The sequence below is a fragment of the Sebastes fasciatus genome, chromosome 22, assembly GCF_043250625.1.
Source record: "Sebastes fasciatus isolate fSebFas1 chromosome 22, fSebFas1.pri, whole genome shotgun sequence".
Taxonomy (NCBI): Eukaryota; Metazoa; Chordata; class Actinopteri; order Perciformes; family Sebastidae; genus Sebastes; species Sebastes fasciatus.
This window is the reverse complement of record NC_133816.1, coordinates 11,201,311-11,223,228: the sequence shown is the minus strand read 5'-3', so window position 1 is coordinate 11,223,228 and position 21,918 is coordinate 11,201,311. Positions and strand designations below refer to the sequence as shown.

At 40.1% G+C, this 21,918-nt stretch overlaps 1 protein-coding gene across 2 annotated transcripts; it reads left to right on the top strand.

The window, feature by feature from the left end:
• tbc1d19 (TBC1 domain family, member 19) lies at positions 1–21,077 on the top strand. Of its 2 annotated transcripts, XM_074624130.1 has the most exons (22): positions 1–212; positions 554–626; positions 743–788; positions 3,219–3,294; positions 3,457–3,531; positions 4,182–4,245; positions 5,285–5,331; positions 6,375–6,485; positions 6,656–6,728; positions 7,496–7,534; positions 10,433–10,545; positions 11,815–11,889; positions 12,163–12,225; positions 14,999–15,083; positions 15,290–15,334; positions 15,864–15,896; positions 16,022–16,131; positions 16,258–16,349; positions 18,129–18,244; positions 18,405–18,475; positions 19,449–19,548; positions 20,938–21,077. In XM_074624130.1, the coding sequence occupies exons 1-21, from the start codon at positions 117–119 to the stop codon at positions 19,521–19,523; spliced, it is 1,578 nt and encodes a 525-aa protein (XP_074480231.1). In that variant the 5' UTR covers positions 1–116; the 3' UTR covers positions 19,524–19,548; positions 20,938–21,077. The 2 variants fall into 2 exon arrangements, with proteins under 2 accessions (XP_074480231.1, XP_074480230.1); XM_074624129.1 differs by lacking the exon at positions 20,938–21,077 and having other exon boundaries at positions 2–212; positions 19,449–20,862.
• The last annotated feature ends 841 nt before the right edge of the window (positions 21,078–21,918 follow it).

Here is a 21,918-nt window from a genome sequence, read left to right as displayed (position 1 = left end):
CCTACACCCTCGTCTGGTCCTCAGTTGCTAAGTAACCTCTGCAGGGGCCGGATGCTGCTAGCGTCAAACACGTCAAACTGTGCCCGTTTTCAGACGCATAAACTTAGCCAAGGAGGATGGACGAGGGCTCCGAGTTGTCTCTGAGCATCGCTCAGATCGTCCAGCGGCTGAGAGGAAGCCAGTTACACTCTCAGCTGGAGAGACAAGCCAAAGTGAGTCAGCTGGGCTAGTTAGTTAGCATGTGGCTAGCATGGGGCAAGGCCAATAGAAAGAAGGCTAGGACCCGCGTCATCTATACGTCAGATCACCGGTGGGTACTGCACATGCGCAGTAGAGTCTGGCCGCAGCTTGAACTACACTGCGCATGTGCAGTACACCACATTCCAAGACCAGTGTCCCAGCCTCCTTCTATAGGCCTTGGCATGGGGCTAACGAGCAGGTTGTTGTCAATCTCAGAGTGTCAGTAAACATGTTGAATTTGTACTTCAAGTAATGTAAGAACACAGTTACATTAATCATTTCCAACTTTTATTCTTTCCTAAATGTTCTGTAGGAGTGTTTACATCAACCCGACATCAAATTGGAGTCCCTTAAAGAGGACGTACGCACTTTTCTCAAGACATCAGGTGGGTGCATCACTGTCATCTTCTGTACACATACACAGCCTCAGCCTCCTGCCTGTTGTAATACAAATAACAACTAAACTTTTGTTTCTGTGTGGTGATTTTTCAATGTTTTGCAGGCTGGGAAAGACAGCTACAGAATGCAGTGTACAGAGAACTGCATGTGTAAGTGACATCCACTTTTATTTATTTATTATTTATGTGAAGCACTGAAATATACAGACATATCAGACAAACCTGTATACACACACCTGTCAGGTGTCAATTTCATTCATGTGGTTTACAATTGAGCCGTATCCAGATAGTAAATATTGCAAATGATGCATAAAATTATCAATATTTAGTTACTGTAGACTGTCAAAATATGTACTTAGGTTTGTAGAAACTAAGAGTTTCCCCTGTGCATTTGAGGGAAACCTCATGCTTACGTCAGTTATAAAGCTTGGAGATGGTGTTATTTGTCCTTCATTGGAGCGGGTTGCTTGTTAAATATGGAGTAAATGGATCAAACCTTGATCAAGTCAATGAAAAGCCCCTGCTCATGAGTCCTAATGCATGTGCAGGACATCATTTTGACTGCATCTGGTGGAAATGCCTGTAACACCTTTAGGACTTCAGAATATTTTTAATGTAAAAAACACAACCATGTTTTTAACCTGAATCATAAACGTTATGCATTAAGAGAAAAAGAGTGGCCTGAAGAGTCTTCAGTTTGCCACTTAACTTAATTATTCCGTGGACTAAAGCAACATAAATAACAAATATATTGAAAAGCAAATGCTCACACATATCAAGAGCTACCAGGTCTTGGGTGATAGACGGATGTTTCTAAAGTTAAAGGGGCTCTATACGATATCCAGAGCATTAATATAGCAGCAAACAACTATTTGTTATGTAAAGATATAGAGGAGTGATGTCTACCTGAGCAGAGAATGAAGTCACTCTCCCTCTGTGTGTGTTGTAATTAGGGATGTCACGGTGAGGAAATTTCCCCACCGGTTAATAAACTAATAACACCGGACATTTTACAAGAAAGGACGGCGCTCAACATGTGTAAAGCGCTTACTTTGATCTTTAACGTCAGGTGGCTGTGTGTCTGGCCTATCCTGGTCCAGCTTTCGCTGCGAGGCTGCCGGTTTCGACCTGGAGCCGCTGCGCCGTTTGACAGTCAAACTAGGCAGCGCTGATCAAATACGAATCAATATTCTGTTACCGTAATGCTTAATTCTCACCTCAAATGTTTTCAGAATCAGCTTGTAGTGCACTGTTAAGCTGTAAAATGAGAAAGTCTGTGACCCGGCCGCCACGTTGAGATCTTTTGAGAAAATACCAAGCACCGCCCAGCAACCGGAGCACAGCCAATAGGAACACTCTCTCTGTGAAATGACCTGTGATTGGCCAAAGTCTGCTGTCATGGGCTTTTTTAAAGCCTGAAAACAGAGCCATGAGGAGGTGCAGAAGTCTAGTTATCTCTCAGAAAACTTGAATTACAATATGCTGAGAGGTTATTATGGATTTTTTGCCCAATAATACCAAAAATATACTGCCTATTGCCACTTTAACTTGACTTCTTGAAGTCTTTATTATTTGCATATGCTGCACCTTGTTTACACAGGTGAGCTCAGCCACATAGACGGGGATATATATGTAAGAATTAAATCTTATGAAACTATTGCTCACTGGGTAAACAGCAGTTTGTGTACAGTGTGTTGAGTTTTGCTTATGACAGGATGCAAAGTTGCCTGCCATAAATTTTTGTACAAATATTTGTACCTCACATTGTTATCTGCCCCTGCAGCAGTTCAGCGTCTTATTGACAGTTATGTCTTGTTTTTGTTCTTCTTTCAGTATTATTGGCTTCATATGCTCACTAGTTATTTAAAAAAAAAAAATACTGGATTTGGGGCTATCAAGAGATTGTTAAAGCTAATTTCTCCATAATAATACAGATTTATGTTCTCTTAGTTCTCTTTAGTAATCTTTATTAGAATCAAATAGCTAAATAGCTGGAAATCTCTTTAAACTTCAATAAACAGCTCTGAAAAAGTGTTCCTCCACTTAACCTTTGAGGGTTACATACCGTCCTCGCTCTCCCGAGGCTCAGACTGAAACATAGGACGCTTAATGCTTTGCTTTCAAAGGATGACATATAACTTTGACTAATGCCTCCTTCTTTGGGCCATTAGTCAGCCCTATGTGCTCTTATATGTGTTTAGATTAGGTTGAACGTTGTTTGACGCACTGAGACCTTGAGTCATTCAATATGCCCTGAGCGTGCTTACCGGGGGGGAAAGACATGAGACGGTCGCTGCATCTGGTGGAGATGCGTTCTGACTCATCTGAGCTTTATGTGCAGGGTGCAAATGGTGACTAACTGTCTGTTTGTTGGAAAGATCTCAAAATGTTATTTGCCCTTTTGTTTGACAGCTTACTTCTGTCAGGCACTTTTCCACAGTTCTTTCTAAAATATATGTTGTTTGTGTTCGTAGTGGCTTCAATCCCTCAAAAACACAGTGCCGTTTTTATGTAGTTACTCGATCAACTCTTCTTCTATTGTACCATAACGCTCTCCGCTCTTGTGTTTGCTTATTCTAGCCAGCTGCCCCCGAGCCATCCCGCAGCTCCTCCAGAGCATCTCAAAGAGCCGCTGGCCTACATGCGCAAGGCACAGGTCAGTCTGTCTCCTCTTATCTCCGTCACTCCTCACTTGTTCTTCTTCTACCTATCTGACTCATGTCTTATTTGCCTTCCGATTTCCTATTTTTTGTATCGCCTAGGTATGTAACATGAAGCCAAATGTGTCTTGAGTGTGTGTGTGTGCTCTCTTACGCAGGCCAGCTGGGAGAAGCGTGTCCTCAAAAGCCTCAACAGCATGAGTACGGAGCTTGGAGTGCCTCTGGCTCGCATGGTAGCTAAAATATTGTGAATCACAGCTAACATAGCATAATTACAACAGCTCTTAATTCAGGTTCTCTGGCAAAGGCTTTATTTTTGCATAGTTTGCACTGAATCATTTTAACCCCAAGCTGACGGAGCTCTGAGTTGTGGCTTAAAGGCATAGTTTAGGCACTCATCCATAGTCAGTGTATTACCTACAGTAGATGATTGATCGGCACACCCCTAGTTTGGAGAAGCAGACAGAAGTTGCCGCACGTGAGCAAAGCAATGTACTGCTGTGGACGGGGCCGGCAGCAAAACACATTTTAGCCACCTAAAAGAAAGGCTCACCAAAAAATATCAATACCAGTTTAAGTGTACGCTATATTTAGAATATTTTTGCCGCATTACCTCGCCGTCAGACAGCCCTTTGCAACGAGGCACTGAAGCCGTTGTATCCATCTATTATCTTGCCAAAGCCACAAGACTCCATTGAAAAAAACTGTAATTTTAGTTTTTGTTATTGTGTGACTTTGGTGAATCCGAACTAATGAAAGTCACATAATAACACAAACAAACTAACCGATCATTTCCGCTGTGACATTTTCAAGATTGGTTGTGTTTTGACTGTATGGCATTATTTGTTTGTATTGAAACCCTCCATTTCCGCCCACTCCGCAGAGGCCCGAAGCGGAGCAGAAGGAGCTCACCAACAAATGGAACGAGATGGGCACGGATGAACCAGGTCTCTAGACATTACCCAGGGGTTTGGCCCTGAGCAATCTGCCTTTTATGAAAGATTAGTGTTGATGCGTGTGTTCGCCAGTGCATCAGTCAGACGTCGGTGTGTTTTGCAGCAGCTTAACACATCTCTGAACCAGATCTACCACTTCCATGTTTGCTTTTTTAACCACTATTTGTCCAGAGAAGATTTTGTTAAGGACTGGACTAAACATCTGAATAGTATATAATGTGGTTTCCAGATGTTGATTTTGGTGTTCTGTCTTTACAGATAGTTGCTTACTCATATCAGGCTTCAAAGGTCAAAATCACTGCCTTTTGGCTGCCCTGAATCACAGCGCTAATTATTAGCCTCCGAGCTTCTCCAGTGGAGAATTTGATTGTTGTATTTATTAGCATTTAGTCTCGGAAGACACGTCTCCTACCTCACTCTGAAAACCTCTCAATGAACCAACCATTTGCACTTGAAGCCAGCACATTTACAAAGAACCTGGTAACCTTGTGTCCAAACAATGCTATCACGGCTCACTGCCATATAATAACATTTAGGATGTGCCGTCCCCCAGCTATAAACACTTTGGACTGTGAATATAGAAACTGTCCAGACTCCTCGGACGGAGCTGCGATAACGAGCAGCGCCGCTCCTTCCGTCCAAACCTTAATGTGCCCTCGTTCATGGGACGACACGGCACTTTAATTTACTGCCACGCTACGAAGACGGCACATGGAAGTCCCACTTAAAGCTGGCTGAGCATGTCCTGTACTGTTCTTTTGACTTTTGTAGAAGCTGCCAAATTGAAGCCGAGTGTCACAAATGCGTTCTGAAGTATATTCAAGTTCAAGTTGATTAAATGGACTTCACGGTCGGATTAATTTGTGTAGTCTAGGTGTTACAGCTGCTAAACCTGTCCTGGAACAGCATATGTAAACATTGTGTACATGTATCAGCTGGAAGAACCACGTACAAAGTGTCCTTTGTACACTAAGTGTTGCTATCACCTAATGTATTGTAGAGATACAATAATGTCTTTGTGTCTCTACAGATTTAACTCGCTTTAGGCCTGTATATGCCCCTAAAGACTTTCTGGAGGTAAGTAGATTTCTTGCAGCTCAAAATAGGGGTGGGGGAAAAAATCGATACAGCACAGTATCGCAATATTTTGCGTAGAAATATTGTATCGATACACGGACCGACAGGTATCGATCTTTTATTATATACATGATCGTGATAATATCGTATTTTGATAATACCATATCGTGATTAATATTGTATGGTGATATTGTATCGTGATAATATTGTATCGTGATAATATCGTATCGTGATTAATACCGTATCGTGATTAATATCGTACTGTGATAATACAGTATCGTGATTAATATCGTATTGTGATAATACAGTATCGTGATTAATATCGTATCGTGATAATACAGTATCGTGATTAATATCGTATCGTGATAATATCGTACCGTTATAATACTGTATCGTGATTAATATCATATCGTGACAATACCCCATCGTGATAATACAGTATTGTGATAATACAGTATCGTGATAATACCGTATCGTGATTAATATCGTATTTTGATAATACCATATCGTGATTAATATTGTATGGTGATATTGTATCGTGATAATATTGTATCGTGATAATATCGTACCGTAATAATACCGTATCGTGATTAATATCGTATTTTGATAATACCATATCGTGATTAATATTGTATGGTGATATTGTATCGTGATAATATCGCATCGTGATTAATACCGTATCGTGATTAATATCGTATCGTGATAATACAGTATCGTGATCAATATCGTATCGTGATAATATCGTACCGTTATAATACTGTATCGTGATTAATATCATATCGTGACAATACCCCATCGTGATAATACAGTATTGTGATAATACAGTATCGTGATAATACCTTATCGTTATAATATCGTATCGTGATAATACCGCATCGTGATAATATCGTATCGTGATAATATCATATTGTGCGGCCTCTGTTGATTCCCACCCCGCCTCAGAGTATTCAGTGTGATTTATTAGAGTTAAAGAAGAACTTTAAACAATTTTAAGAAAGAAAAATGAATTAATTCATGCTATATATTATTGCTTTTCTACACAGGTGTTAATCAGCTTGCGGAACCCGAATCATGATAGCAGCGAGGACGTCGGCGTCAGGAGCCACTGGGGTCTCATCCAGGTTCCCCTCAATGTCAGGGACATCCCGCAGCTGGTAGGGACCCATATGGATGTCTTGTGTTTGCTCATGTGTGTCTATCTGCAGGTGTTTTGTCCATTAGTGACCTCCGGAGTTCAACGCATATAACAGTATATCCTTTGAAGCTGCCCGGGACATGCACAATGGATTTGAAATCTGTGTGTATTTTTGTGTTAAACTCTCAGAGACAGGCCTACTCAGAGCTGAACCTGACCAGTGGGCAGCTGGGGATTGATGACCATGCACACATCCATCCAGGTAATTCATACACCATCGTAGTTAAAGGAATAATTTGACATTTTGGTGAAATCCGCTTATTTGTTTTCTTTCCGAGAGTTAGATCAGAAGGTTGATACCACTCTCATCATGTCTGTACAGTAGATATCCAGCTAGAGCCAGCGACTGGTTGGCTTAGCATAAAGACTGGCTACAGGGGGAAATGGCTAGTGAAGCTATTCCTTTAATAAGCCAGCTGGTTCAATGGTTTCTGCATCCTATCACCATGACATGTAGAATGCAGAACATTGTGTCATAGCTGGATAATTTCCAGTTGTGATACTGGTTTGGACATTGGGCAGCTTAAATGGCTATTTAGAGTATTTAGAGGACTTTTTATCTTATCAAATATATAATAGCATTCGATATATGATTGGTAATAAAGAGACGAACGACGTCCATTCAGCAGCTTTTTAATATGAGACCTAAACACATTTTAATTCTAGCAGTAATTAATCAGAAATAACAAAAATAAATGTGTTTACCTATTGAACAGTGGGATTTAATAATGGTGTTTATACCACTCTGGCCTCTCCTGTGCCACATGGCCGTCTGGGTTTTCTCAGACAATATCTCTGTTACGTCCAGATATTGACGTTGTTACAGGCCGGTGTTTAGACTTTAAATAGAATCGTATCCACCGTCCTTGTGTTTGTAAATCAAAGAGATAACATTAGCTTGAAAAACCGAGCCACTAGCAGACGATTATTAATGCATCTGTTTGTTCTGTTTTTCTTATACCCGTCCAGACCTGTTTGAAAACGAGTATGTTCAAGTCGGGAAAAAAGGTCAGTGTTGTTGTTGCAAATGGGTTTCTGTTATTCTAATTCTTTAATTGAGGTATTTAACCTATTTCACTCCAACCCTCTTTACCATAGATCCAATTTTTAGGGGGGACAGGGGGTCTTTAGGGGGAGATAGCAGATCAGCAGTCTATGTCACGTGGTGTACATCTTCTGAAAGCTGGGAGCCTGAAGGTTAATTTGAGATGCAGCATCAGCATTGTGTGTCAAGTTGTTCTAGTTATAGATCAGAAACAAACATGAATTGATTAAATTGATTAATTGAAATGAACTGTGAAAGTGTATAAGGGCTTAGAACATTATGATAGAAGTATATGTTGGCCATTCCCATGCTATATTATGTCTCATAAATTGTTGCAGAAATTTTTTGGGTTGATATACCATTTGTTACCCAGATTTGGTGCTAAATTTAACCATTTTTTACCACTCAAGAATTGATCACAATGATCAATAATTCCTCCAAAGTACCACATTAAGACACCAAGAGCTTGAAGAACACCATAGAAAAAGTCATGCTGTGATTTGACATTTCCAAATGTCAAAAGATTTCTGTAAGAACTGCATTTTTCGGCGATTGGATGGCGAGCACTTCTGTTCTGGACACTGCTCAGAAACCCCCTTATTGTCAATCTACCTAGGAAAGCCATCCATCATCTGAATGCTCTAGGTCTCTAGTTTGTGGCTAGCGAGGTCAAGTTTAAAAAAATGGTCTCATTAAAATGAAATGGCTACTATGGGGACTAACATCATCTCACATGAATACAGTTGGGCTCATTGGATCCACAAGAGTCTCATCTTTACAGGGACCCCAGTGTGAAGAAATATTCAAATACATCATTTTAGTGTAGGTGAAAATAACATATTTATACTGCATTCAAAAAACATTATCATAAAGTGGGCATGTCTGTAAAGGGGAGACTCGTGGGTACCCATAGAACCCATTTTCATTCACATATCTTGAGGTCAGAGGTCAAGGGACCCCTTTGAAAATGGCCATACTAGTTTTTCCACGCCAAAATGTAGTCTAACTTAGGAGACTTTTTTTTACCTTCCTTTCTGACCAATGGATTCCTTAGGTTTTCTAGTTTGACATGATACCAGCATCTCAGGCTCTAAAACTGAGCCTGCTACAGCCTCTGAAAGACAGTAAAGTCGGCCGAGGGCGCCGGCACCCTCAAGGAGTGGAAGAGGTTAAATGCATTAATGTGCACACAAATTGATCTAAATTATGCAAGGACCAATGACCCGACACAACTCAGAACCAAAAGTACCAACCAGAGGCTACCAGGAGTATCATGACATTATCATTATTCATTAGTGATCATTTAGTTCTGATTTAATCAGCATTTACTCCCTTTTAATTTGGTATTTAGTAGAGCAACCTCAGGCTACAGGAGCAGCCTTCAGTCTGTCTGTTATGTAGTTTTGTGTTTAAATTTGTTCTTACTTCAGACGACTACAGATCTGGTTCTATTTTTACATTAAAGAGTCTTTTTCTGGAGATCAGTATCAAAAAGATCTAATTATATCCACACATTTTAAAAGAGTAAAACATGAAAGAGAGTGCATGAAATAATACATCCATTATATTTAGAAATATCTGTTTGACTCACTCACTGACCACCACATGTGAACAGAAAATCCCAAACGTCAGCTCCTGCCATTAATGAGTCCTCCTCTTCGCCGTCTCAGGTGCAGTAATTGTCACTTTAAGTCTTATCACATTGCCCTGCCATGAACCCAGTGTTAACACCAACCTTATTATGGACACCAATCAGACATCAATCGACAAAAGTCTTAAAAACAGAAGCTGTATTTTATATACACAGCCACAAGGTCCACTATTTCACCCTAGGCTGGCTGTGTGTTGGCTCCCGAGCTGCGAGTTGTATTCCAGGCCAAGTGTTAAGTGCACTCAAATAGGAAATTTAAGAGGCGAGGAGTGTGTTCGTTTATGTTATGACTGGCCAGCACCTTAAGTCAAGGGCTGTGTGTTTTTGGCTACTGTCACAACAGAGATTTAGGGTAGAAAGGAGATGTGGGAGAGGTCGTTTCCAGCATTGTGTCTAAGTGTTTTTTTGGGAAGTTATGTAATAATCACCATTAAGGGAATGTCTGTGTTATGATTTTTTATGTTTATACATTGTCAGAGGGATAGAATGAAATTGTGAACCTGAGTGTACGTTTGAGCAAACCCATGAAAGTCAAACACGTGGATGTCACGCTGCAGCTCGCCCACTCTTTCAGATTAATCAGACATATTTGTCGTAGTTTTCATAACTTATCTTACTGTTTTTTGCAACAGTCCCTGTTGAAAGATGTTTTGTTTCTACGCTAACGGTTGTCATCCTTTCCAAGTTTTCTTGGAAAAAACAGTTTTAGTGTTGTTGTGCAGTCATTCAAGACATGCAGGTGTTCATTTTCCCAGCTGCTGTTTTTGTACATTATGTAATTCTGCCAGCAAATCACGAGGCTTTCTAGTGATTCTTGTTGGTCATATGCATTCTTGTTTGGCAAGTCAAATTTACTGAATTAAAATATATCCAATATAATTAATTTAATAGAATTTATTTTTTTATTTTTTTATTCAATTTGAGTTAATTTAATTGCTTTTATTTTAATTTATTTTATTTAAGAGATTATTTTAATTCAAGGTAATTTTATTTTATTAAAATTAAATTGAGTTAATTTAATTAATGCATTTAAATGAAATGTATTTGTGTATATTTAATTAAATTAATTTAATGTAATTCCATTTTTTCAGCACTAAAACTGAGCATAGAGGAATGGACTGTCTGTCCATGTCTTTCTGTCTCATGCACCCCTTCTGTTGTTCTCTTTTGTGTTTAACTTTTTGTCTCTCTTTGTCTCTTTTTGGTCCAGTGGTTGTGGATCAGGACAGTGCAGCAGCACAGCAGTACAGTAGGCAGGGCTGTTCCACCGGGCTCCGGGCAGACCTGTGGGCCCTCATCCTCAACTCTACCAACCAGCCACAGGTACTATATGCATATACACACACACAGCCATGCACACACAGCTGCAGTGGTTCTCAAACTACATGTTTACTACAAGGTGAAGTTTTCACAGTTAATGGTCAGATCATTTTTGGACCTCTTGTGTATTTATTTCAGCAGACTTTTCAGTTTGTATCCCGGGATTTACACTGTACAGTAAAAACCCAATATGGACACCAACTGACCTGCAATATAATCTGTGTTTTTTCCCCCTGTGTTGTTTATCTTAGCTTTATCTTATAGCTGTGACTTGTCCCGTGTGTACAAATGCTAAGATAATCAAAGACTGGCGATTTAGCACCGTTAGCCCAAACAGAGCAGCTGCCTGCCTGTGTGGCGAAGTGCTGTGTAAACGCTGGACCCCAGACTCTCCTGTTGAGGCCAAGTCGATAAAACACTGCTTGTGATGGGAAGATTGATTTCTGAGGGGGAGTTACAGGGACCTGACTGAGGTCTGGAGAGTGTCAGCGTGGCTCGGGACGGCGCAAGGGCAAACACATTAAACAGTCAGAGTTGGCTGAAGACAGTATGTGCATTGTGTCAGTCGTTTTAGTCGTGCATAAATTGCGTAACCTGCATCGAAATTGCGTAACCTGTATTGCTTAAGTTTTACTGCTTTACAAACACCAAAAGAACAAACAGGAGGTTCTTTGTCTTGTCTTGTCCTACAAGTCTTGTCAGAGTTGTCTTGATGGTGTCTGCTGTTTGTCTGCCTCATTTCAGGTAGATTTTGTTCTTCACAAAATGAACTGCCGTGACCCAAATTTCCAAGATGTATAATCAGTTTCAAGTATTTTAGCAGAACTTCCACTGATGCTGTCCATATTACCACAATGGTTTCAATGTTCTACCTCAGCTGTCAAAATGACCATCTCTGTTTCTGTTCTCCTCGCATCCGCAGCGCTGATCTGACCCGTCTCACACCGGAGACACGTTTGAGTTTAACCATGTGGTCGGAAACAAGAGACCCATCCATTAAGCTTGCGTTTAATCCTTCTGTCATCGCCGTCAGAATGCATAAACTTGGTTTAGCAGCAAAGAGGGTGATTTGTTTTACATACCATATTCATCAGAGAACCGGAACTTCACCTCGTCCATAAAATCACATGATAGGATTAACACCAAACTTCGTAAACAAACATTTTGTCAACAATTTCATTTATCATCAAGACCACACATATTGGGTTCTGGATATGATTTTTAATGCAAGTTATTGCGCACATAAAACATGTTGGATCTCTGCCGTTTCAGGACGTGATGCATTATGAGCAGCTAACGGCTGGAGTCATACAGCATGACCTGCTGGTGGACAACCTCATCTATAAGGTACACTCCTCTACACTGTCACTGCTCATGTTTATGAAGCCTCATAACCAAGATGTTACAGTAAATTAAAACCAAACACTGAAAGTTTTGGATTTCTAGTGAATTTTGGAGTCCCTTCATCAGAGCATTTGTCCTGCGTAACATAAACTTTGATACCAAGGTTATACACACAATCTCCGTATATACATTAACTGTACTTCTGTTTTTTTTTTTTAATTGTTTTTAGTGAAATTAGCTGTTAACTGTAACATTTACTTTACATTCTCCTACCAGGATGTGAAGCTCACCGCCAGTAATGACGACTACTACTTTGTGTTTGAAGACTTCCTCTATCAGGTAGGGTCTACTCTCACAGTTCAGCTCTCCATCTCTCATTATTTACCATACCAGTAGTCTTGCCCCTGAAAACGTTGTTTCAATTATTAAGTGCACTCTAACAGCAATCTAACAACACCATAAATTTAATTTATTTAACCACAATAACCTATTTTTTCCCATTTTTTTAGGGTGATGACGTCATAAAATATGACGACAGACATTCTAAGCTTCATTCGATAACCTCAATAGAAGCTTTGAATGTAAAAAAAATGACATTCGGTACAGCCCTACAAAGCGTGTAACCTTGACTCTGAAATGTTTTCACTAACAGTTAAGAGTTTTTTTTTATATAAGGGTTATAGCTTTTTATCTCCTCTATTTAAGAAGTCAGCATTTCCACATAGTTACAAGGGCTCCCACAAATATTAAATACAATCACTGGCTATTCAAAACTAAACTTCTTCATTCCACTAGATAATGAATTATTTAGCAGTTGCGTTGACAGCATTTCTCTCTACCTACAGTTACGTACGTATTCATCCCAGACAAGAAAACAACCTGTTATTTTTAGCTTCTCTGGTCACCGCTCTGTTTGTCTTTGGTGCTGATAGACGAGCATCGGCATTATACTCGGCAACCAGTTTATTCAGCAGCTGTTAACATGTCATGCTCCGCGGTGGCTGACCGACGAGTACACAAGTGTAGCAAAAACAAAGCTCTGGTATCACTGTCAATATTGACCGATGGTAAACTCACTAGGCAGTGAAAGAATACACTCATTGTGGGATGAAAGTGCAATTCCACAGAAGTTTTTGAAGAGAAGGTGTGGCTGTTTGTGATGTGTTTATTTATGGTTCATTAAAATAAATAACCTTCAGTGTAGGAAATAGTTGAGGAATATGTCTCAATCTGATTAGATACCCCTACACAACATATAAACAAAGAGTGTATACTAAATAATATGCCCTTTTGAGCTTTCAGACTACATCAAGTAGATAAAACATATACTGAGCTATCAACTTTCTTTTGATTTTTAAAGATGAACATTTTTTAAACTTTGTCCTCCTTCTGAGTATACAACAAAAACACCTCAAATACGACGGTAGACCTTCCTGTTTTTGTACCCAGTAAGTACACTTAAAGGTCAAACGAGGCAGTCTAGACACATGCTATAGCCCTCATTTGCCGTCGTTTTTAGTAGTCTCCTATCAATGAACTCTTATGAATGTCTGCCGGTCTCATTTTTTTGCCCAGAGAGATTACTTCCCCCTGATGTAATTCATCTGAAGTGGCCGGTGGAAATGAAATCGGTTCTCAAAAAGACACGGAAATTGGACTGTAATAGAAAGCTCCCACTTATACGGTCATTTGTGAAGCAAGCACCCACTCGAGACTCTGTTACTGTTTGCTTCAGTACATCCTGAAACGCTGGCTCCAGGTACATGGCCATCCACGGACATATAGAGTAGCCAGCTAGCTACATTTTGAAAAGAAAAATTCCAGCATATACATCTTAATTAATGCATCTTAATTAATGCATATTTTAATGAGTTTGCCTGCCTGATTGTAAACATGTAGTGATTTATTGTAAAGGAGAATTAGGCTTCTAGTGCATTTTAGCACACACTGTCTGTAAATACTTATTAATATTTAAAACCACGCCTATTCCTGACTGATCACAACTTTTGTTGTTAAGAATCATTAGACCTTATTTATTATTTATTTATTGACACCTTCACTGTAATTTTTATCCAGACATGCCATAAACCTTACATGCATTCTTAGACAATAAACAAGATTATTTTAAGGGGGAACATGTTTTTAATTACATGTCTTATCTAGCCTATGTATTTGTATAATTATTAAATTATTTATAAAATAAACCTATGCCAAAAAGAACTCTAAAATAACAAAACATGTGAATCACTTGACTCAAATCATGTGAATCAACTGAACTTCTAAAAGCGCAATGTAAGTAAAGATCATTTGTTCATTCATTCATTCATTAAGCCCTAAACGTCTGTGTGGCGTATGTGGAGACCTTTCAGTGGATTTCTTAATGCTCACTGCGCAATCGTGAAGTTGCTGCCACCGGTGTTTTTGGAAGTATTTATTTTGCTAATGTTTGTCAAACACTGTAGACGACTCACCGCTCTCTACTCTGCAGGGACACCTCTCAGCTGAGCGCGCACATACTCGTTCATATAAAGCAGTGGTTGACAACTATAAAATTCTGGTCTTAGAAATATCTAGCAGACAAAATCATTTCAGCTGGAGGTCCCTGAAGCGAAATCTTATCAAATGGGGGTCTGTGACCTAATGTGTTTCAATTTAGGGGTCCTAAAATGGTTGAGAACCACTGATAAAGAGCATGTGGGGGCAGGACTGAGACAGACAGATAGGCATGTTTTTCTATCATGGTTGCATCGTTTTGAAGCGGAGGCTAGAATCGCAACGTATCCATCAAAACTATTTTATTAGAATCAAAAATTAATAGTAAAGTAGCCGGTTGGACTTAAATGAGTTGTCGTCTGTTTGGCCGGCAGCTGGCGCTTATGGAAAGCTCTGCGGGTATACTGCTTTAATAGAATTAAAATCAAGACCGCTCAAGGCCATCACCGGCTCCAGAGCAAACAACAGTGTATTAACTACTGTCTCCTTTATCCCCTGTCGTCAAGGCAAGGATGATATTACATATTGTGCATGTAATCCAAGCCTTTGTGTGTGTGTGTGTGTGTGTGTGTGTGTGGGTGTGAGCATGTTTAATACCAAGCCTGTGTGTTCCTCCGAGGTGTTGCTGTGTTTCTCTCGAGACACCGCCGTCTTGGAGCACTTCAAATACAACAGTGCCACTCCTCCCAGATCCTTCATCCAGGGTGAGATGATGTGGCTTTCGCCAAGGACACATGCTCACTAAAACACACATCACATCATCACATGAACTCACAGTGCCACTTCACTCTAACACAACGTGTCTACACACACAGATACCTGTGTGATGAGCATGACAGTAGTAATTAGGAAGCCCATACCCTGTGTTGTAGGTCTTGGTTATTGATTGATCTCTGTGTGTGTCTAACAGGGAAGGGAGGAGATGAGGAGTGTGCTGTTGTTTATCCTCCCAACGGTGAGCCTGAAAACATTCACATCACATTATTTTATACAGGAAAGAACAAACATACAATGTTTAGACCTTTTCTTGCTTAGTCACATGTAGTATTTTGGTCATCTTTGAAAGTTTTGTATGAAAACTAGAATATATTCTGCTCTTCTACATTGATAAAACAATAATTTACCTTCCAATATTCAATCTTTGACATCAATTTTGTATGTTTAAGAATGCTTTGACCTCTTATTTTGAGACTAATTGTACAAGTTTAAGTGACATTAATGAATATCTGTCCTTGGCTACTTTGTGGCCATGTAACGGTTATATTTATTTACTATTTTTGCGTAGTCTGTTTTTGTTTTGTCTGTATGTTTAACTGTGAAATTGTGTGTTGTTTTTGCCACTATATTGTTGTTATTTTGATATTATATGTTGAAAACAAGATGACCCATCTCAACGGGCATATCCTAAATGAATATACTTGCATATATATATAAATGTTTATGTGTATTAACTGCACTGACTGATCAAAATCTAATTTTCACAGGTGTGATCCCTTTTCATGGGTTTTCAATGTATGGTGAGTATATTTTTGCACCTGTTAGTTCTCACACTAAACTTGCAGGAGGAACACTGCAAGAGCAAGATATAACAGTGTGTGTGTGTGTGTATGTGGATTTGTGTATGCGCATGTTTATCCCGCAGTTGCACCTCTGTGTTTCTTGTACAACGAGCCATCCAAGCTGTACAGCGTATTCAGGGAAATGTACATCCGCTACTTCTTCAGATTGCACTCCATCTCCTCCTCTACCTCGGTAAACTCACAGATTTTTTTTTAATGTAACGACAAATGCCAAATGTCAAGATCAAAAATATTCTGTGTTATGTCTGTACATGTACTTCCATGCATGTGCTGAACTTGTGCACGTGTGCTCCTGCAGGGGATCGTGTCTTTGTGCCTGCAGTTTGAGCGGCTGCTCCAGACTCACCTGCCTCAGCTCTTCTACCACCTTCGGCAGATCGGGGCGCAGCCGTGAGTAGCCTGCACACATCCTCATCGTCCTATCTGCGTGGTGCTGTATCGCTCAGCAGTTCAATGAGACTTAAAAGAGGAATAATTCATCCACCTACATTATTAGTTTAAGACTCAAAACAATGGTAAAAAGTGTCTGAAAGAGAAAAGAGCAAAAAATTCCAATGAGACAATGGTACAGTTTATGTCAGTGATCGTCAGCTGGCGGCCCGCGAGTCAAATACGGCCCGCCAAAGCTTCCCATCTGGCCCTCAAACTATTAATGAACTCGGAAAATGTGAGGAGGAAAAAATTAGTTCTGGCATTTAGGATATCTAGCATTTTTTTCTTCCTATATTGAAGCAACCTTAAAACAACCGAGATGGAAATAATTCTATTGGGAATGATTAAAAAACACTAATGCTGTATGTGCGTTCATCCTGCAGGTACTAAAGACCTTATAAATCCATCTGTCAAATGGATCTGCCAAAATTGTATATCAAGTAACGGTATATTTCACAGTACAGTAATTATTCTGTAAATTAATTAAGAAATTGTTTATAATAATCGTACCGTACTTCATCACATTTGGTTATTTTCTTCTTTTATTTGGAACTTCTACACGAACAAAAACAACTGTTTCACATGAGACAACACTTGAGCTTAAAACAAAAGACAAACAAATGACTCAGACTTTCAAAAAACGGAAGTTTTAAGCTTCCTGAGAACAATAATTTCAAGTGTTACAGGTTTTACGGTTTACAGGACAGTCAGTGCAATATAAAACTCACAAATATATGTTTTAGAATATATCAAAAGAAAAAAAAAGACTTGACTTTTCCTGCATTATTTGCTCATCTTTCAATTAAAAAGCTGCCAAAACACTGTCAAAATAAACTACAGTGTGTAAATGTCTGGTAATCATGTACTCAGAGTTCTTCTTGGGTTGGCTGGGATGCCTCCTCCTGCTCTACTTCACTCCTCCTCCATGTCTGCCCAAAGCACGTTACCTTGCCAGGCATCAATGTCACAAGATTGCAATCACGTCTAACGACGACGCTCATTCCATTCTTCATAAAAGTTTGTGGTTTTACCTGTCAGCTTTGCACTTCAGGCACTTTGAAAGTAACATTGCCTTACTTTACCTGACAAAGAAGGGAAGCGTTTCCACCAGTCAGGATACTGCGAAACCGGTTAAAGTTAATGTCCCGCCAATTAGGACTGCATTTTGCAATTACATTTCTAGGAGTCTGTTCACACTGATATATGCTAATAAAAATATGAATTTTGTAAGAAAGTGGAAATATAAAGTCCTTTGACTGAAATGTTGAACATGCAGTTAAATGCAAACCTGCTCAATTGTCATTGCCATGGACAATTGCTATCCTGAACGACTTGTTCTTCCTGCACGTGTGCCTGTCTGCAGTGAGAACTCAAAGAGTCTTCCTAACCTTCAGGAAAAATGTTTTAATATGCTTGTCTTTGTAACAGCATTTCCACAGAAATCATATATTCATCTTGGTCCAGCAGCACAAGTTGGCTATAAAAGATGTATATCCTTGTTCACATTGTTGATACATTAGTTCTGTCTATTTCTATCCAGGTTCTTAAGCAAAATTATATTTCTGTCTTTAGCTGTTGTTTATATAGCGTTAGGGGTCACATAACACCCTGCACGTACAAGTCTTATTTCTGTAATGAGCTGCTGCCACCTTGTGGTGGATTAGTGGAATCACAATTTCCTAATAAAAAGATAAATTGCATGGACAAATAAAGAAGATGTGACGGTCTTGTCCCCAGGTTGCGTATAGCCTTTAAGTGGATGGTGCGGGCCTTTTCTGGCTATCTGTCTACTGACCAGCTGCTTCTCCTCTGGGATCGAATCCTGGGATACGATTCCCTGGAGGTAGTTGCGGGTAAGAGTTGTTGCACTCATACTCGGCTATAAACTCTGCAGTAACAGCCTTGGTATTTGTACGGACACTATTATCCCTTGCTTCTTTTATCTTTCTATATCTTCACCCCCTCCCTTTTTTTTTTCCCCCCGTCTTTCCCCATATGCCATATTCCTCCTAGTCCTCGCAGCCGCTGTGTTTGCCTTCCGCTCCGAGAACCTGATGGAAGTGACGTCACTTGCCTCAGCTGAGGTATGTGCGTCTCTCATAAGACTTATGTCTGTGTGTTTGAATCTCAAGTCCTCTCCCTGTCCCCCACATACTCCTGGAAGGCTGTAAATAGCCGTTGATGACCAGCCAGTACCAGTAACCCAGTCTTCTGCATGCACATGTCTGAAAGAAAAATGGCTGGCTGGACACTTAAGATACCTTCGCCCACTTACCCCTCCCTATGCACCATACTGCCAACACTCCCCCACTCCTTCCAATGAAAAGTTTATTTCACAAAGACTATTGGATCACAGACGCCATCTTTCGGCGCAGACTCTTTGAACTCTGTCATGCAACTAACAGCTAAAGAGTGCATCCTTCTATAGCTTCTGCACTGTCACTTGCGCTGCATTATTGTAGTAATCAGTAATGTTATTCTTGTGCATGCCTGCACTGTATACCGCGCACCGCTCCCATACTGTGGTCCAACTATCATATGACTGACACCAAGAGTAAACCATACGATGACTCGCCTCCCTCGCCTCCCCTTACCCCCCGAGGGTTAAACTACAATATGACGCACTGGGGCGACAGGCTGATCTGCTGCTCTAAGATGCTGGCCGGCACTATTTGCTTGCTCATTTACCACCTGCCCCAGCAGAGAGGGGGAGAAGATATCATAACATACTGCTCCTTATCTTTATATTTAGAAGCTCAGGCCCAGCGTTGAAATACTAAACCCTCTCTCTAAACACGATAGGGTCCCTAAATTTAATCTCCCACCGATCCCAAAAGGACAGGGGTGGGGAGCGGTGTACCCTTAAAGTGAGGATTGTCACTTCCCCAGGATCCTGCATCATCATTATGCATGTCGTTCTTTTTTTAAATCTTGATATATGTCTCTTGAAAGGGGGGCGAGGGTGTGGGCTAAGGTAGGATCGCTTTGGTCAGGAGGGGAGTGTGAATTTAGATGACAAATCTTATGTGTCTTTTTTGTTTGACATACACACTGCAGGCTGTCCTCGCCGACCTTTCAACTCTGAAGGTCATGCCGCTCATCCAGATCTTTCTATTCGCCACCGCCATCTGAGGAGCGTGGAAGCTACAGGATATGAGTACGTACATACCACTTGGAGCATAAGGAGACACTACAAAAATGCCACTTTGCAACGCCACAACCACTCTATTAACACTACTAATCATCCATCAAGAAACACCAGGCTAGAGTGTCTTGCACATCTTGCACTAGTTCAAGCAAAAAGCCAAACCCCTCATTAGCATGGATGCACCATAAATAGTGAATATCGTGTCATTAGATATTAAACAGTATGTAAGTATAGCCTACAAACCAGTAAGGTTAAGCTAACCTCCTTAAGCCATATGCTCTGCAGGAAAGACGATCCGCGCAGCAGTGCTCTGATCAGCCGAGAAGCTCATTAGGTAGTTGCATGAAGCAGTAATTGTATTGCGCCAGCAAAAGAGAACAACAGTAACATCTCCCAGCTCGGCTAATGAAGTGTTAATTCGCTCTCGCAATTTACTCTGTAGCTCCTGCTTGTTATAACACTGTTAGATAATGCTGCTGCTGATGAATGAGGAGATTGGAAGCATTAGCGTGCGCCGGGGTGTTGAGAGAAACAGTCAAAAGACACAAACTGGATTAATGTGCAACTTGTATGATTAGAAGCTGCTACAGTATGTATACACATCATTTAATGTATTACTGCTTAAGGGACATTTAGCACCTCTAGTGCCAGTATTTATTTGATTTCATTCTGAATATTTATTTTAAATTATGCATTTAAAGGTGCTATTGATAACATTCAGAAACTAGATGTCACTTTCTCCCCCCCTTGCATTCACTTCACAACAAGTCGTTGCCAGGCACTTACCGTCAATCTCAGCCATTTGTCTGTTTTTTCACATTAACTGACGACCCAGAAATACCACGTGAAACCAACGTTGTCATACTTCTATTGGCTCACAAGCCTTGTTAGGAGTGGGAACCAAACGTCAGATATCTTCCAGACATAAACAAAACATTAAATTTGGACCCGCCAACATTTTTAAAATGATTAATTCACAATCATGATCATTTTTTTTTCTTTTATTCTGCACCTTTCTAAAGGCTCTGTGGATGTATTTTTTTTTTTTTAAATATTCATCTACATAAAAATGTTATCAATAAGACCTTTAATTCCTACCTATTTGTACAATACATGCAGTGTATTTCACCTTTAATTTTAATGCAATCAAATCATTTCTTTCTATATTATTAACAGTATTTTTTGTCAATGCCAATGTCTTTCATCCAACACACGTTTATGTTCATTGCGACCTCAAATAACACTTTTTTTTTATGCAATAAAGTTTTGTTAAATCCCTTCTACTTGGTCATTGAATAAAACCTTTAAAGGCTTAGACCTTGACATGTCTTGCAGCTTTTTACTTGCTTCAGTACTTTCCTGCCTTAATTGAATATTTCTCTCGGTTTTGTGTGACAGGGTAAATATTTGGACAGGGCATACAGTATTTTGGAAGCTCACCGTAGGCATTTCTAGAGAAAAAGGTAAGTGACAGGTAGCAGCATTGAGGGACTTGACCTTCTGCCCCTCCACCGCCCTCCTCCCACATGAAGCATCTGCTCTATTCCTCCCTCGTTGTTGGCTGCCTTCCTCCCTGCCGCCCCCTCTGCGGGCTCGTATCGAATTATGCTGTTCTTTTCTTTCGCCTCTCCCTCTCTCTCCCTGCTACATCTGCCACCTGTTTACTAGGACACCCACGGGTGACTCTTTTATCCTGCACCTCCTTTGGCCCCCAGAAGTCTGTTCCTCCTGAGACAACGATTACCTGCTGCTGTGTAGTTCACTCATACAGAGGTCCCTCCTGGTGGCTGGTGTGTTGTATTGCAGGGAGATGTGACTTCTGTCCGTCAAGATTTCTCGTTGGAAGCCGTATCAAGTAGTTCAGTATGCAAACAGCATAAAACAGAAGCCAAACAAGCACAGCACAGAGAATAGCATGTTTCGAAGACATATAGTAGGCTTTCTGACACCGCTGAACACCAACCCTCAGTAGATCCAAAGAAAAAGTATATTAGGATAACAGTAAGAAAGTTGGATCCCAGACCAGCACACCTGAGCATGCAAAAAGTCATATGTAATGTCACTGAAAGCTGGAGTCTGTAATAACGTTTGCTCTTTACTGCAAGCAATGTAGCCTCATTTTCCCCTGGTTCATCTCTTTGAAAAGATGGAACAGATGTGCCGTTTTAATCAATACCTGCTGTCCACACAGGGTCTGTGAAGGCAGGGTTTTTCTAGTGACAATATTTTCATGTAAAAGATGGTTGCTACTGTATTTTTAAATTAATGAATTCTTATTTGTTGGCGACTTAACATGGAAACACGTGGAGGTTCATTCTTGACTTTGGAATGAGTACTAATTTTCTCATTTTTTTTAAAATGAAAAAGATTTTAAGTGGA

What these genes read in the sequence shown, in the direction of transcription:
- tbc1d19 (XM_074624130.1), top strand. Translation starts at nt 117, where the DNA reads ATGGACGAGGGCTCCGAGTTGTCTCTGAGCATCGCTCAGATCGTCCAG. An exon ending in TGGACAACCTCATCTATAAG is followed by an intron (nt 11,890 to 12,162) that starts GTACACTCCTCT and finishes TTCTCCTACCAG; the next exon opens with GATGTGAAGCTCACCGCCAG. An exon ending in TTGAAGACTTCCTCTATCAG is followed by an intron (nt 12,226 to 14,998) that starts GTAGGGTCTACT and finishes TGTTCCTCCGAG; the next exon opens with GTGTTGCTGTGTTTCTCTCG.